At 38.5% G+C, this 18,035-nt stretch overlaps 1 protein-coding gene across 5 annotated transcripts in view; it reads right to left on the bottom strand.

Annotated features, from left to right (window-relative positions):
• Positions 1–3,317: 3,317 nt before the first annotated feature.
• Positions 3,318–18,035, bottom strand: part of LOC113056100 (actin-binding LIM protein 2-like) — a 72,426-nt gene continuing 57,708 nt past the window's right edge. For 3 of the 5 annotated variants that reach the window (XM_026222592.1, XM_026222591.1, XM_026222594.1), the window contains 8 exons: positions 15,712–15,765; positions 12,848–12,891; positions 11,927–12,032; positions 9,430–9,488; positions 7,597–7,654; positions 7,466–7,473; positions 6,757–6,837; positions 3,318–4,903 (listed from right to left, as the gene is read on the bottom strand). In XM_026222592.1, the coding sequence (XP_026078377.1) occupies positions 4,790–4,903; positions 6,757–6,837; positions 7,466–7,473; positions 7,597–7,654; positions 9,430–9,488; positions 11,927–12,032; positions 12,848–12,891; positions 15,712–15,765 (524 nt within the window). In that variant the 3' untranslated portion in view covers positions 3,318–4,789. The remainder of the gene's footprint in view (positions 4,904–6,756; positions 6,838–7,465; positions 7,474–7,596; positions 7,655–9,429; positions 9,489–11,926; positions 12,033–12,847; positions 12,892–15,711; positions 15,766–18,035) is intronic. The other 2 variants (XM_026222593.1, XM_026222595.1) reach the window with 1 other exon arrangement.

Raw genomic sequence — 18,035 nt, 5'->3', positions numbered from 1 at the left:
GCTGTCAAATCAGCCCGAGATTGACATCCGTGTCAGCCAATCCGGCAGCGGGCTACTAAAAATCTAGCCAATAGCAGAACTGGGAGGCGGTCATATTTACTGTAGATAGAGGAGTGTTGGAAGACAGTTTCAACGTCTGTTTCGTTTGTTTATATGACAAACGTAGGAGACTCTTTTTTTTTTTTTTGTCTGATTCATAATCTTAAAAACGGAAAAATGTAAGTAACTTTATTAAGACTGATATAAGTAATAATTTACAGGTCCTGATCATATAATTAGAATATCATCAAAATGTTTATTTCACTAATTCCATTCAAAAAGTGAATCTTGTATATTATATTAATTCATTACACACAAACTGATATATTTCAGATGTTTATTTATTTTAATTTTGATGATTATAACTGACAACTAAGGAAAATCCCAAATTCAGTATCTCAGAAAATTAGAATATTGTGAAAAGGTTCAATATTGAAGACACCGGATGCTACACTCTAATCAGCTAATTAACTCAAAACACCTGCAAAGGCCTTTAAATGGTCTCTCAATCTAGTTCTGTAGGCTACACAATCATGGGGAAGACTGCTGACTTGACAGTTGTCCAAAAGATGACCATTGACACCTTGCACAAAGAGGGCAAGACACAAAAGGTCATTGCAAAAGTGGCTGGCTGTTCACAGAGCTCTGTGTTCAAGCACATTAATAGAGAGGCGAAGGGAAGGAAAAGATGTGGTAGAAAAAAGTGTACAAGCAATTAGGGATAACCACACTCTGGAGAGGATTGTAAAACAAAACCCATTCAAAAATGTCCTTTGGAAATCAGGGTCCAAGAGTCTGGATAAAGAGAGGAGAGGCACACAATCCACATTGTTTGAGGTCCAGTGTAAAGTTTCCACAGTCAGTGATGGTTTGTGGTGCCATGTCATCTACTGGTGTTGGCCCACTGTGTTTTCTGAGGTCCAAGGTCAACACAGCCATATACCAGGAAGTTTTAGAGCACCTTATGCTTCCTGCTGCTGACCAACTTTATGGAGATGCAGATTTCATTTTCCAACAGGACATGGCACCTGCAACACAGTGCCAAAGCTACCAGTACATCGTTTAAGGACCATGGTATCCGTGTTCTTAATTGACCAGCAAACTTGCCTGACCTTAACCCCATAGAACATCTATGGGGTAGAGGAAGATGCGATATGCCAGACCCAACAATGCAGAAGAGCTGAAGGCCACTATCAGAGGAACCTTGGCTCTCATAACACCTGAGCAGTGCCACAGACTGATCGACTCCATGCCACACCGCATCGCTGCAGTAATTCAGGCAAAAGGAGCCCCAACTAAGTATTGAGTGCTGTACATGCTCATACTTTTCAGTTGTCCAAGATTACAAAAAATCCTGTGTTTGTATTGGTCTTAAGTAATATTCTGATTTTCTGAAATACTGAATTTGGGATTTTCCTTATTTGTCAGTTACAATCATCTAAATTAAAATAAATAAACATTTGAAATATATCAGTCTCTGTGGAATGAATGAATATAATATACAAGTTTCACTTTTTTAATGGAATTAGTGAAATAAATCAACTTTTTGATTATATTCTAATTATATGACCAGCTCCTGTATATATTGTATATTTATAGTCAAAATCTGTCAGTAGATTAGTTGTATATAGGTTTATACTGTTTTACTTCATTGTGGTATGTCTGTATTTATGTAGCACCATGGTCCTGTGAGGCATGACATTTCGTTCCACTGTATGTCCACACATGGAGCAGATGACAAAGCTCAACATGACTTGACAACTTGACTTGATATCCATCTATCCATCTTTTTCAGCAACTTTCTGTACAGAAAAACACTTGAGTTAAATTAGCTGTAGGCCTATTTACTGAGATGAATATTAATATTTCTTGCAAAGCAACTCAAAAGACATTGAATGAAATGGGTGCATTTACATTTCCCAAACTAAATTACTCGTCATCAATCACAGTTATTCACAAAAGTACTAGCACAAAACTACGCATACTCACCATGGAAAACCCAAGATGTTGTGTTACCTCAGAGACAACTTAATTAGGTCTCTCAAACTTTCTAGGTATAAAATAAAACATAACCAGGCACAAACTCTCCTCATATCTAATAGTAGCAAATGTAGGAAAGCAGCTCTCAAATGGTTGGGTCAGAGTTCTACATCTGCTTTCATCCATACAAAGACACACACACACACACACACACACAGAGAGAGAGAGAGACAGGGCGGGAGAGGGAGAAAAACTAATTTAGAAAAGATTTACAAAAGCATACCATGTTTTTATAAAACACATACTGCACATTGAACCACTGCAGCTGCAGACATGACCTCCTTGTTTAGTCTCCACTTGGGTCTGTTTTTTTAAAGGTTAGTAGAAAAGTGTTTTGTTAAAGAATAAAGATGATCGAACACACTATTCTGAACTCACCTAGTCTGAACTATTGGACTTCTGAACTGGAGGCTAACACCACTCACACCAACACACGTGCATGTTCCTACAGCTGTTCAAATAAGACTAATACATTCATCCTCCGCAGCTCAACATGGTTTTCTGGGAAGAGTTCCACCTACGCACTCAGACCCAAACATGTTCATGTGTTTCAGACAAGTTTTACTGTATTGTATTTTCCCCAAAACAACAGATTTTGCCATGACAGGCGAAGGCTGAAATTTAGTGCATGAAAAACGTTACATTAAGACCCTTAAGAATGAGATATACACACATATTTGGTTAGAAACGCCATACTTTCACAATCAACAAAGCAAAACAATCTAAGTTTCCCTGCTGAGCAGTATATGAAAAAAAAAATCCATTGTTGCCTTGGTATTGTACAAGATATAGGCACGTTACACATGGTTATCATTAGTCAGACTCAGAACTTAGTTTACTGTATGTGGTGGTGTTTTTAACAGTTCCAGATTTCTGACATATTTATGTAATGTATTCATAAAGTTATAGGACAAAATACCTTTCTTCTTTTTTTGCAGATTTGAGTCATTGGCATAAGAAAAAGAACCAAGTATCTACCTAAATATCTAGAACAGACATGGTACAACTTAAGAATGTGTCTGAAGAAACAAAAACTCTCAATAACTTTAAGATATCAAATCAAACAACATGTCATAATTAATCATAAAGTCTTATGTGAAGCCATTACATGATGCTTCTAGTAAATGCAGTGCATTCCTACAGAGAGACAAGATGAGTGTAACAGACATTTACAACAATATACTGTACACACATTTATTAACAATCCCCCAAAAAAAGAAAGAAGAAAAACAATCATATTTGAGTTTAAAATAAAGCGCCACTGAACTACATGCTTTATTAAGTGTTGGGTTGTATTAGTTTTGCTAATTGCTACAGAATCTGTTGACTTTGGCATGGCTCCATGCTAAAGTGAATGTTGCAATCATTAGCAGATGGAAAATAAAGTATCTGGTTAACATCTGTATGAAAAAAAAAAAAACATAAAAAAATAAGTGTCTACTCGTGAGCACTTTCATTTATGTTGATTAAAACAATGAGAATGTCTAGCTGATGCTCTTGATGAAGTTTACAACTATATGTTCTGTGCACATTATACTGTATATGGCAAGAGTACTGTATGTGAAGTCCAGATATCAGTTTAGAACAACTCTAAATGTCTTATTGAATAACTGTAATATCATGACATTGACCTGGAAAGCAAACAAATACATAATATAACACAAAAGCGCTGCATTTTTCCATTCAGCAACAGTGAAGATTATTAAACATATCAACTAACACTTTGTCCTAACCAGGCGCGATACAGCAAGTTCGAAAACTTATGCGTGATGTGACAAAATCACAGCCAATGAGAAGATATATGATGTTTAATGAACAGTTCTGAAGAACCAATGAGATTTCACAGTGGGCGGGGCTACCCAGCATGATGTGGTGGAAATAGAAGCCAAGCGACTGAGAAAGTGTCCTGTTGGTCTTTGCTTCTCACACTCGAGGCTGGTTAGGACTAAATATGACATGGAAGAGGTTTTTTCTTGTTGTTTTATTGCATTGCGTCTGGTTAGGTTTGGTGTAAGGTGCTTTGTTGACTTCTTGCTCCGATTGAGTCTTTGGCCCGGTCATGCTGAAGCCATGGATGGATGAGATTCCATAAAGCTGATATTACAGTCCAAGCAGCAGCTAAGTATCATGTCTAGGAGATAAGAAGAGGGACAGGCAAGCAAGAGACACTGAAGAGACAAAAAGCGAGAGAAAGACACTGAGCAAACAATATGCGTAGACAAAGACAAGACTAATAAAAAAAAATAAAGACATGGGGGGAAGGGAAGACTGATATTATTACATAACAAAAAGACTTACAAGTAGAGCTGGTTGGCCATGTTTATCAACGGTATAAAATGTAAAGAAAGTGGCTCATATCACTATTAAGCATTTTTTTTAACAAAGAGAGAATACAATGCAGTAATCACAAAGACAGCCAAGAGAGCAAGATCAAAGACAATCAGAGAAAAACAAGGAGAATAGTAAAGAATTCAGTTCTGACCATCCATCATCAGAGTAACATTCAGGCCATGTGGTGTGGTGTTCACAAACGGAGCTAGATGGCAAACAGCATTGTGAAAGCACTTTTCCTCAGTGTGAGATGAGATGACATGCAGCAGAACGGAGGTGCATATATATTTCTCTCACACTCATCCCTCCATGCACACAGGAGAAGATAAGAAGAGGTTTTCTCTTGATCTTTGCTTTCCTTCAAGCGATTCAGCTTAACTTAAAACAAGCGGGCTTTCTTCTTAAGGTCATTTTTCTTCCACAAGGCCAAACGGTCAAACTGTTCAATGGTCATCCCAAACACACTGAAGAAGTCCTCAGGTGACAGGTGCCTCTGAAACGATAAGAATTACGGCAAATGTAATTATTTGAATTTTAACTTCACAGATTCAAGTGGCAAATTTAGAAGGAATTACAGTTCTGCAGTAATTTATTTACCCTTGTGTCATTCTAAACTTTCATTCTTCAGTGGAACACAAAAGAAGATATTCTGAAGAGAATGTTCGAGCTGCACTTTACCAAAGGACAGCATAAAAAACGCACAATTTTACAGTTGTACCATAAAATAAAATAATTTTGAAACACATTTTACAGTGAAATATTACAATAGCAATATATCCTGATTTGATTTATATGTTTATGTAGTAAAAGTAATTCTTAGTTGTTTTATTATTATTATTTATAGATTTTTTAAAATATTGATACTCACAACATTTATGACTGAATAGCGCAGCCCTAAAAACAAGCACATGCAGCAAAGCTGAAGCTTATATATTTAATTGATCAATCACATTTTAAATATCAATTGCATTTTTTTTTTTTATCAAACAAACTACAGTTACATTTCCCCCCAAAAAAGTACAGACCTAATTCCAATTCTTCTGGAAGCTTTGTGTGAGGAACAGACCAAAACAGAAATGGTTATTCATTGGAAATCCTTTAAAAGCTACTCAAATCTACTTTCAGTGTATGGAACAGAACAGCATGGACATTTCTGATAACTCCTTTCATGTTCCACAGACACAGAGCAATGTTATATGGGCTTTAAAAGACATGAGGGAGAAAAATGAGGACAGCATTTTAAATTTGGGTGAACAATATCTTTAAAGCATGCAGAATAGCTCCATGGTATAGTCATTCATCTATAAAGGCCTAAAATAACACTGTCAAACATCTAATCAAAGCTTAATCAGAACAAACTCAAAGGACCTCTGCCAGGAATCTAAGCACTGTTTATTCTGCTAATGATATCTGCATGGCGCAAACGTCATCACAGATTAAAGACAGAGCGACAAATAATACAACATTGACAATAATTACAACCATCTATATGCATGTGTCACCTAAAGCTTTGCAGGACAGTCACTGCCTTTAGCATAATCAGGATTACAAACACCAATGGGGTGCTGTTAAAGTTGCCAGGCTTTTAAGCCTATGACCTCAATTTTGTTTTAAACCATTCCAGAATGGATTTGTGTAAATCTTTATTCTTTCAGGCTCTGTTGTATGTGGTACTGTAACACTTGCAGATGTGTGGGTATCTTGAACATCTCCAAATAGATGCTGAAATCACCGTCTTTGGAAAGTTTTGGGTGTTGCAAGTGACTCAAATCACGCTCAATTCAAACAGATGTGACAAGGGCCCCTTATATCAGGACATCAGGACAAACACACACACACACAGACACATATTTTCAGCTATTACAATTTTAACCACAATGATTCCAAGCTAACAGTTAGGGAGTGGGATCTGTAAATCAACATCTCTCGTAACTCATGCTGAACTTCAAGTGAGCCAAACATTTATCTTCCCTTTTTCATTTAAACCCACTAATAACACTGACACAATGTCCAGGATATATTATGTGGACTGTGGCCCAACAAAGCCATAACCTCACAAACACTGGCACTGGTAGATGTGCAGTTACACACAAACATACATAACTCTTTGCCTGGCTGCCTTCTTGCATACTTTGATCCAGACTGATACTGGCAAAATAATAATTAAACAGCAATAAGTCAACCCATGCTCCATATTAAAAAGGCTGACACAACTCTATTTAGAAATCAATCATTGCAAACGTAACGCTCAATCATAACATGGGATGCTCCAAAGTGCAATCAATTAAAAACGCACAGTATTCACGCTAAACAAAACCACTGAGTAAATGTCTAATAAAATATTACCTCCAGTCTGGTGCGGTCGATATCCCGTGGTAGTTTTACTCTGACTCTGTGGGTCACAGCAAGCACGTCATAGGGGTAGACCTGCAAAATACACGGATGTGAAAGACACAATTACACAGATGCACACACAAGAAATAATATAAAATGAAGACATTTGCTATAAAATATATTAACTTCAAATGAATGCTGTTCTTTTTTATAGTTACACCCCAATCAGCATATTTGAAGATAACAATCAAGTGAAACAGTTGTATTATATTGTAATAATATCAGAAAATTACTGTTTTTCCTGTATTTCAACAACAATAAAAAAATCTTTCACCTCAAACTCTTGAATAGTAGTTTACTGTATATACATAAATCTCTGTACAGATCATGTATTTAGATCAACTACTGGTTCTCATACTGGTTTTTGTTTAAGGACCTGTTTTTACAGGTGCCAACCCAGTATCAGAATTATTTATTGTAGACAAATGCATTCAAGCATTCAAATTTGATATTAAACTATATGAACCCAACAATGTTCAAAATGATTGAAATGACACATATACAGGATGAATGGAAAAGGCACAGTTTTGTATCTAAATGTCTTTCTAAATTTACCACACAATATACAACACTACAAGTGACCCTGTATTTAATGCTGTATTAAGTTGCACCTTGTTTCATTTCCATTCTACAGCAATCCACTATACACACCAGAACTCACCTTGTACTCTGAGAAACCATGGAAAACCGGAAAGATGTTGAAAAAAGGAGAAGGAGAAAAATAAATTACAACCATTCAATTTGTATGGTAAAAATGCGACACATCTATTATCTATGTAAATACCCACTCACCTCTCATTCCACTCCAGGATGAGTCATGATCACCCTCATCCTCGCCAAGATCAGCCGCCTAGGAAAAGGGTAATGCATGACAAGATTTGTCAAATTCTTAGTTATATATGGTGCATATTTATTCACAAGCAGAATGCATGATAATATCAAAACAGTGGATGGTTGTTTTTTCAACTACAGGCACATTTATGTCATGAAGGAACTGATTTCAGTGTCTGGTTTAAAGGGATATTTCATCCAAATGTTTAAGTTTATCTGGTTACCCCCAGTGCATCCCAAGATGTAGGTGACTTTGTTTCTTCAGTAGAACACAAATTATGATTTTTATGATTATGACTGTCATTGCAGTCTCTCAGCCGTACAATAAATCACAAATTGTAAGAGAATCGATGAAAGTTAAAAAAAAAACATGCACAGACAAATTCATATTTAACCCTGCGGCTCGTGAGAATACATTGATGTGTAAAGACACAAAACGATTGGTCTGTTCAAGAAACTGAAAAGTATTCATATTGTTGACACTCCTAATTGAGATTGTAGATAGAGTGTCAATGGTCCATTTGAGAGATAGGTGGCGGTAATGCACTTATAAGTCTGCGAGCCGCCATAAAGCAGAAGAAGAAGAAGAAGAATGCCTCACGCGCTTGCTTCAGTGAAGCACATTCACAAGAGTTCTAACAGTTAAATTAGTATAAATACTGGCCAGTTTCTTGCACAAACTGATTGTTTTGTGTCTTTACACATCAATGTATTGTAACGAGCTGCAGGGTTAAATATGAATTTGTCTGTGCAGTTTTTTTTTACTCTCATAGATTATGTTACCATTTGCCATGCATTGTACGACTGAGAGACTGCAACGACTGAAAATAAAAATCATAATTTGAGTTCTACTGAATAAACAAAGTAACCTACATCTTGGATGCCCTGGGGGTAAGTAGATAAACATCAAACTCTCATTTTTGGGTGAACTATCCCTTTAAGGTTGTCACATTAAAAGCGTCTACGAAAAGTTTAACCATACCATCATTATTTATTTTTTGCTACAAGCAAATAAGAGTAACAATATCATATTTGAACAGAAAAGCTGCTGTAACTGTGAAAGTTTTTCTTTCATTTCCTGAGGTTAAAGATTAAAGTCTTGCACAGACAGAGCATTGAATCCGAAGGGCTGGAGCTTGCCAGTGGATTTGATTATAAATATTGATGTATGACCAGCTCTCTGTTTCACATGCCTTTGTGAATGCTTGTTGAAAGTAAAGGGCGACACTATGTCAGACCAGATTAGATATAAAAAATGTGTAATATTTGTTTTCAAGTAGTTTATTGTCCTGAGATACAAAGAACTGTTGCAAAATACTGCCACCTAGTGTACAGGAGAAGGTTTCGTACCATTCTAAAAAAAAAAGGGAAGACACTGGCAACTCAAGTATGAATTTTCCGCTGTGTCATTAGAGAGTATAGTCCATTAAGGGAGCCAGAATTCAAGATCAAAACACAACATAGAAAACAGCCAGAACAAGACACACTTCTAAGTTACTGCACGCAAACACAGACACACCCTCTGAGCATTATGGCCTCCTCAGCTATATGTCTACATTAACTGATCTGTGACTGTGTGTCCTGATGTGTGCGATTACAACAGCCCTCTGGTGTCCCAACAGCTGGGTTTGACAAATCCATCTAGGATCACAACATTCTTCACTACTGAGAGAGTGAATGACAGCATTTGTGACCACAGCTCACATATATTCCCAAAAATCAAACACAGATGGCATGTCAAAAGGTGGTGGGTTGCTGTGTTCATGCACAGATATCAGGTCTTATGAAGTTTACCTTGTAGATGCCATTCCGCCCATATCCTGGCAGTGAAGCAGATTTATTGTATGGAAAGTCTGTAAAACAAAGAATTTATAAAGATTTATGGTACTTCACTTTAGCATCATGTTCAAGGGGAAAGAGAAAGAGACAGTTTAAGGAGGAGGATATGAAACATTTATAGAAAAATGAACAGAAGAATTGTACCACTCAATATGGCAGCTGTAAGAAAAGAAAGCCCGTCTTTTAATTAAAATCATTTTCCCATTTACTCTACAAAGGGCATTTAAATTTACAAACCCGATTCCCAAAAAGTTGGGACACTGTACAAATTGTGAATAAAAACCGAATGCAATGATGTGGAAGTTTCAATATTTTATTCAAAATACAACATAGATGACATCAAATGTTTAAACTGAGAAAATGTTTCATTTTAAGGGAAAAAATAAGTAGATTTTAAATTTCATGGCATCAACACATCTCAAAAAAGTTGGGACAAGGCCACGTTTACCACTGTCTGGCATCCCCTCTTCTTTTTATAACAGTCTGCAAACGTCTGGGGACTGAGGAGTTGCTCTAGTTAAGGAATAGGAATGTTGTCCCATTCTTGTCTAATACAGACTTTTAGTTGCTCAATTGTCTTAGGTCTTCTTTGTTGCATCTCCCTCTTTATGATGCGCCAAATGTTTTCTATGGGTGAAAGATCTGGACTTCAGGCTGGCCATTTCAGTACCCGGATCCTTCTTCTACGTAGCCATGATGTTGTAATTGATGCAGTATGTGGTCTGGCGTTGTCATGTTGGAAAATGCAAGGTCTTCCCTGAAAGAGACAACGTCTGGATGGGAGCATATGTTGTTCTAGAACTTGGATATACCTTTCAGCATTGATGGTGCCTTTCCAGATCTGTAAACTGCCCATGCCACAATCACTCATGCAACCCCATACCATCAGAGATGCAGGCTTCTGAACTGAGCACTGATAACAACTTGGGTTGTCCTTGTCCTCTTTAGTCCGAATGACTTGGCATCCCAGTTTTCCAAAAAGAACTTCACATTTTGATTAATCTGACCACAGAACAGTTTTCCACTTTGCCACAGTCCAATTTTAAATGAGCCTTGGCCAGAGAAAATGCATGCGCTTTTGGATCATGTTTAGATAGGGGCTTCTTTTTTGACCTACTGTATAGAGTTTTAGCCGGCAACGAATGGCACGGTGGATTGTGTTCACCGACAATGTTTTCTGGAAGTATTCCTGAGCTCATGTTGTGATTTCCAATACAGTAGTATTCCTGTATGTGATGCAGTGCCGTCTAAGGTCCCGAAGATCACGGGCATCCAGTATGGTTTTCTGGCCTTGACCCTTACATACAGAGATTGTTCCAGATTCTCTGAATCTTTGGATGATATTATGTACTGTAGATGATGATAACTTCAAACTCTTTGCAATTTTTTTCTGAGAAACTCCTTTCTGATATTACTCCGCAGCATTGGGGGCATTGGTGATCCTCTGCCCATCTTGACTTCTGAGAGACACTGCCACTCTGAGAGGCTCTTTTTGTACCCAATCATGTTGCCAATTGACCTAATAAGTTGCAAATTTGTACTCCAGCTGTTCCTTATATGTACATTTAACTTTTCCAGCCTCTTATTGCTACCTGTTCCAATTTTTTTGGAATGTTGAGCTCACAAGAAATCCAAAATGAGCCAATATTTGGCATGGCAATGTTATATATATTCTATTGTGAATAAATTACAAGTTTATTAGATTTGTAAATTATTCCATTCCTTTTTTTACTCAGATTTTTATTGCCGATTTAAATTGTTTTTAAACAGTTTTGCATATTTTAGTCTTTGGCCATTCAAGCAGATAAGACTTATACTTGTATACCTGTTACCTACATAGAAAATAGCTGCTCTGAGATGTTAGCAAGATGGCAACTGACATGAACTGACGTGACTTTAAAGGAGACATCGGATACGAAATTCACTTTTACATTGTGTTTGCAATACATTTGCCTTAGTAGTGTGTGGACACAACTACTCTACAATGATAAATACCCATTCACTCCTTTTTTTTTAATTTTAAGCAGTATGACATCTTACTGCTCAGGCCCCACTCACAATCACTGACAAACTGTCCTGTATTAGCATATCTCCTCCCTCAGCCTGTTGTACGCTGTCCACCATTATTTCCACACTTGACTAGCTGTAGCGACAACAATGTCTCATAAGCAATGCAGGTGTTTCTAGTTGGATGTAATTTTAAAAAGAGGGGTGGGGTGAGCAGACGCTCATTATCATTCAAAGAGACATGCACCAAAATGGGTCACTGTGAATAGAGCTGTTTTTGAAAAAGGGTGTTGTTTTATACGACCATTGAGAACATTTTAACCAAAGAATGTTTCAGGCATTTCATAAAGACCCTAAAAAAGTAATTTCCAAGTTGTGGAAAATGGGCAACCGATGTCCCCTTTAAGGAGGTTTGATTTTACGAAATCATTGATTGGCCACTCACTGGGTTGAGAAATATCGGTGGGTAAGCTGTGGGTGGAGGTCCTGGGGTCCAGATCTGGAGACTGTCTATCCATCTCACTCTTCAGGTTCATCCAACTTGTTCTGGTCTATTGACAAATAAAAATAGTCAGGAACACGTTATACAACCAAATAAAGAATTCAATGGAAAGATAGGATGGAAAACATATATCGGTTTGATTGCAGTGTGTATTTTTAAAGATAAAAAAATTAATGTATTTCCAGATAATATATTCATGAAATAAAAGGCCAATTTAGTGTACTTACAAAGAGTACACATTCATGAAGTTTCTTAACACACTTTTAAAAAGTGCATTTTGTAATTATGTCAAACTACAAATGAAAGTAAATTTTAAATCATGTTGTAATAATCTTTTTACCATGCTTTAAAAAAAGTACACTTATTTTGATACTGACTAACATACTAAAGCACATGTAAAGTATTTGATTATAATTTTGTTATTTGATATAACATTTAAAGATGAAATATTTTAAATGTACTCAATTGCAACTTCATCACTGCAAAGGTGTAACAATACCTGACATACAAGATTTAATAGAAATTACAAAGTATATTTTAGTCTATCATAAGATGTTTTCAGTACATTTGGTGGTACACTTTAACCACATTTCAAACTAAATAGAATTACAAAATTGTATATAAAAATGTACTTAAGTCGTATTTAAGTACTTATGTGGTCAAAAAAGCAGCTAATTAGAATTAACATAAAATATTGGAATTAATAAAAACTTTAATACATTTTCATTTAATTGCAATTAACATGCAAATAGGTGTTCAAAAACACTTAAATAAATTATTTTAAAGTATATTATTCCCATAATATGGGTAGATACCAGATGTATACCAGAATGGACAAATACACAGAGATGTTATATGAATCACCTTTTTGTCTATGTCATCACCATCTTGCCAGGAGGTTCTGGAAGCTGCAGCACAGTAAGACAGTTTAAATATATCTAATTACAGTTTTCAATGTTTGAGAGAGTAACTGGCACAAGTTACATCATGCAAAGGACCACACACACACACACAATAAAAATTAGAATGAAAGTACTGTTATATACTCATAAACCACGTGTCATCTAATTTTTTCAGTGTAGCTTGATTTTAGACAGTGTTCAAACTAACAGTATTCACTATGGGATAAAAACAAATTTACCGACAGAATCAACAAGCAAGTGAAAAGTGACAACCAAACACAACATCAAGGGGCAAGTTCAGGAAAAAAAGGCCAAAAGAAATCAGTAAGGTGATTGATACCTCTACCACCCAATCACAATGAGCTTTATAGTTGTCTTTAAAGGGTTAGTTCACCAAAAATGTTAAATTATGTCATTAATAACTCACCCCTCATGTCGTTCCAAACTCATAAGACCTCCATTCATCTTCGGAACACAGTTTATTACATGTCCAGAAAGGTAAGAAAAACATCATCAAAGTAGTCCATGTGACATCAGAGGGTCAGTTAGAATTTTTTGAAGCATCGAAAATACATTTTGGTCCAAAAATAGAAAAAACTATGACTTTATTCAGCATTGTCTTCTCTTCCAGGTCTGTTGTAAGAGAGAGAGTTCAAAACACAGCAGTTTGTGATATCAGGTTCGCAAACGAATCACTCGATGTAACCGGATCTTCTTGAACCAGTTCACCAAATTGAACTGAATCGATTGAAACTTCTCATCTCCAATACACATTAATCCACAAATGACTTAAGCTGTTAACTTTTTTAATGTGTCTGACACTCCCTCTTAGTTAAAACAAACCAATATCCCGGAGTAATTAATGTATTCAAACAGTACACTGACTGAACTGCTGTGAAGAGAGAACTGAAGATGAACACCAAGCCGAGCCAGATAACGTACAAAAGATTGACTCGTTCTCGAATCAAGAACCGGTTGCATCAGTTTTCAGATCACCAGTAGTGATGGGAAGTTCGGTTCTTTTCCGCAAACCAATTCTTCCGGACATCGATTAAATAAACCGGTTGAAGAAAACGGTTTACCGGTTCTTTTGCGCTCGACGTGATGACGTCATTGGCGATGATTGCACTTAATTTAAGCCTCGGTTTACCCACGCTCATAACATTAGCACAGAATCTGTTCAGAATCAATCACCAAAAGAATCAGTTCGGTTCAAACGCTCTGTGTGTCAGTCTGCTTCAAACTGAATCATGCATGCGCAGTATCATCAGCTCCTCAATTCTCGAATCAGACGCGTCCGACAGAAACAATTCTTGACTCGAGAATGAGTCAATATTTTGTTCGTTATCTGGCTCGGATCTTTGTTCATCTTCAGTTCTCTCTTCACAGCAGTTCAGTCAGTGTACTGTTTGAGTACATTAATTACTCTGGGATATTGGTTTGTTTTAACTCAGAGGGAGTGTCAGCCACATTAAAAAAGTTAACAGCTTAAGTCATTTGTGGATTAATGCTTATTGGAGACACGAACCATTTAAAACGATTCAGTTCGATTTGGTGAACTGGTTCAAGAAGATCCGGTTACATCGAGTGATTCGTTAGCGAACCGGATATCACTAAACCGCAGTGTTTTGAGCGGTCTCACAACAGACACGGAAGAGAAGACAATGCTGAATAAAGTCGTAGTTTTTGCTATTTTTGTACCAAAACGTATTTTTGATGGTTCAAAATATTCTAACTGACCCTCTGATGTCACATGGACTACTTTGAAGATGATTTTCTTATCTTTCTGGACATGGACAGTATACCGTGCACACAGTTTCAATGGAGGGACTGAGAGCTCTCGGACTAAATCTAAAATATCTTAAACTGTGTCCCGAAGATGAACGGAGGTCTCACGGGTTTGGAACGACATGAGGGTGAGTTTGAATGGCATTTTTTGGTGAACTAACCCTTTAAGCCAATCTCAATGGATAACACAAATGCCTTTGACATTTCACCAAACCAATGAGTTACACAGACACCATGTTTGTTCAACATCTAAGATACAAGACCACAGACAGATGGGAAACTACGAATACTGCAACTGACAAACAAGTATGTATGAATGGACAGAGGCACAGAAATAAGATAAAAAATATATCTGACTGCTGTTTCCATGTCATGATGCATTTTAAAAGACATATAGGATCTTGTTGATGAATACATCATATCAAAGGCATTATTAGTGTGGGGACAGTGAGATAAAAAAAAAAAATATATATATATATATACTTTAATTTAGCAAGGATGCATTATGTTGATCAAAAGTGACATGAAGATATTTATAATGTAACAAAAATGCATTAAATTGTAAATAGTATTGCTGCTTTCATTGTATTTTTGATCAAGTAAATGCAGCTTTGATGAGCACAAGATACTTCTTTCAAATTTTTAATCATACTTTATGATATAAAAAAACTTTTGGTGTATGTGTAACTTCATATAAAAAACATCAAAACAATTATTATCTCTAAGTTAACAGGAACTGAGCAGCACAAATAATTCAGGGATAACTGCAAAATATCTTCAAAATAAACCCAATAAATATGAATGAAATATGACCCTTGGCATGTGGTCAGGAAACAACAATTAGGTACTGATTGCCTCATAACAAGTACCTTGTCAAATCCAAACCTTTTTCTAGGATTTGTAAAACTACAAGAAGCTGAAAATGGAAACCAGCAGACAGAAAAAGGATCCAAGGTTACAGTTCCATGGCAACAGGTACCATGGTAACATGCGTAAGAGCATGCAAAGAAACGTAGTTGCACGGAGACTGTACTGTACCATGCTGTTTGTAGATAGGGGGCTTTCTATAGATATTATCTTTGACTTTAGTCTCTGAGAATGGAAGAAAAAGAGAGGAAGAAAAAAGATGAATAAAGAAGCATGAGTTATTAGAGGATGGACTTGTGGCAAAAGAAAGGGGCAGAATTTGCAGTATATGTTGCCATAAAGGATTGCAGATATTGTAGTTCATCTCCTTATTAATGTTCATGATCAGCATGCATGATCAAGCATTTTGCCTTTGCCAAAATCTTCAGCTATGAAATATGGATTTTCTGCAGTCAGAATTATGTATAAATAATATAAAAAATAATGAAAGCTTTATCTTAATTTTTTTAATTTAGAAGATAGAAGTGTCACCTAAAATGAACTAAGCCAAGAGGAAAACAGGGAGATAAATGGTGTAATTGCAATTAAATAATGTTACAGCATGTGTCTCTATGCAGCTTGTTTTGGCCACACACTGAAGCATGTATGAAATCTGTCCAATTGAGAAGCGTGTTCCTCTGCCCATGCTATATCTTGGGTGGGGATACACATGATTTGTGTGTTGGCTGTTTGGAAGCCACGCTCCCGCCTGACTGCTTTCGATGCAGCGTTGGCCATGGAGCGGCACTTGCTGTTGAATCTGTCCAAGTAAAAAAAAAAAAGGACAAATTCTTCTTGCTGGATACCCTGCTATTGTCTTCTGGCCTCTTCGGCGGTTCAGTATACACGGTTGTAGAGAAGTTTCAAGAGGTAAAGAAGCAGGCGCGGGCATTCCAGCACTTCCTCCCTCGCCGTTCCCATGTCTTTTGGAACTGCTGAGTGTCCCACCTGTCCAGCTCCTCATATCGCCAGACCTAGAAACAGAGCATCACGACCTGAACATGGGAAAGCTTGTCCCCTCATGTGATGGCGTTAGAGCAGTCAGGTCAGTCGTTCCCTGCCGGTCCTCTGCTTCAGGGCACTGAAGTTGCTCCTCTAGCGACACGAGAGGCCAGTTTTAAGAGACTGATTCCCTTAGTAGACTGTCACGCTGCCAGTCTTTGTTTTCCTGGGTGTTCCCTAGTGAGCTCACTTCCCCTTAGGCACTTCACCATAGGCACTTTATTCCGCTAGTCTGGTTGTGTCTTCACAGTAATTGCACTCCAATTAGAATCGCACAGGTGTTGACAATACTCTGTCATTAGTTTCCCTATATAGAGCTGTCTTTCTCTGTTGTCATCATGGAGTCCTTACCCTATGTGTCTCATGCTCTCGTTCCCCAAGACTTCCTCTACCTTCTTGTTCTTCCGAGTTCCCCGTTTCATCCGGTTCCCTCTTTTGGTTTTTGTTTGTCTCTCATGACTGTTTATTTTGTATTTACCCTTCTGTTTAAATAAAACCCTTACCTGCATTTGGATCCAACCCTCTCTTTGTGTTTCTCCTAACCCTACCGTGACAGAAGGACTCCATCATCAAGGATCCAGCGGTATGTCTGCTGCCATGTACTCATCAGCCAGCAAGCGTAATGGTTTTGAGGGCTCTCGCCTAGTGGTGTTCCGTGGGACCAGGGGAGGTCGCTCCGGAGCAAGCGGTCGAGAGGAGGTCCGGCAGCGATCGCCACTGTGGCCTCCCATCGATCCGAGATTCGGATGGGGGCGGCCATTTCCCCAAGATGTCCCGAGAGGAGAGGGGAGATGCAGATCGGCTGAGCCAGCGCCGTGGTACCAGATGGCCGCCAGTCCTGTACAGCGGCACCAAATGGCCGCCAGCTCAGCGCCACAGCACAAGATGGCCGCCAGCTCAGTCCCACAGCACAAGATTGCTGCCAACTCAGCCCCACAGCACAGGATGGCCGCCAGCCTAGCGCCACAGCCTAAGATGGCCGCCAGCCTAGCGCCACAGCCCAAGGTGGCCGCCAGCCTAGCGCCACAGCCCAAGATGGCCGCCAGCCTAGCGCCACAGCCCAAGATGGCCGCCAGCCTAGCGACACAGCCCAGGATGGCCGCCAGCCTAGCGCCACAGCCCAAGATGGCCGCCAGCCTAGCGCCACAGCCCAGGATGGCCGCCAGCCCAGCACCACAGCACAAGATGGCCGACTCAACGCCACCGACTCTCCATCGTAGAGGGCGGAGGAGGAGACAGGCAGCTACTGTTCCTCAGGACCCGGAGAACGTTCCCGAGCGGGCCGCTGCCATCCATGAGGCCATTCCCGATGCGGTGCCCGCTGCTGTTTCGGAGGCGGTGGCTGAGGCTGTTCCCGATGCGGTGCCCGCTGCGGTTCTGGAGGCCGAGGCGGTGCCCGCTGCTGTTCCGGAGGCCGAGGCGGTGGCCGAGGCCGTTCCCGATGCGGTTCCCGT

The sequence above is a fragment of the Carassius auratus genome, chromosome 37 (genome assembly GCF_003368295.1).
Source record: "Carassius auratus strain Wakin chromosome 37, ASM336829v1, whole genome shotgun sequence".
In the NCBI taxonomy this organism is placed as follows: Eukaryota; Metazoa; Chordata; class Actinopteri; order Cypriniformes; family Cyprinidae; genus Carassius; species Carassius auratus.
Note: the sequence above shows the minus strand (reverse complement) of the source record. Positions and strands in the feature narration are given on the sequence as shown.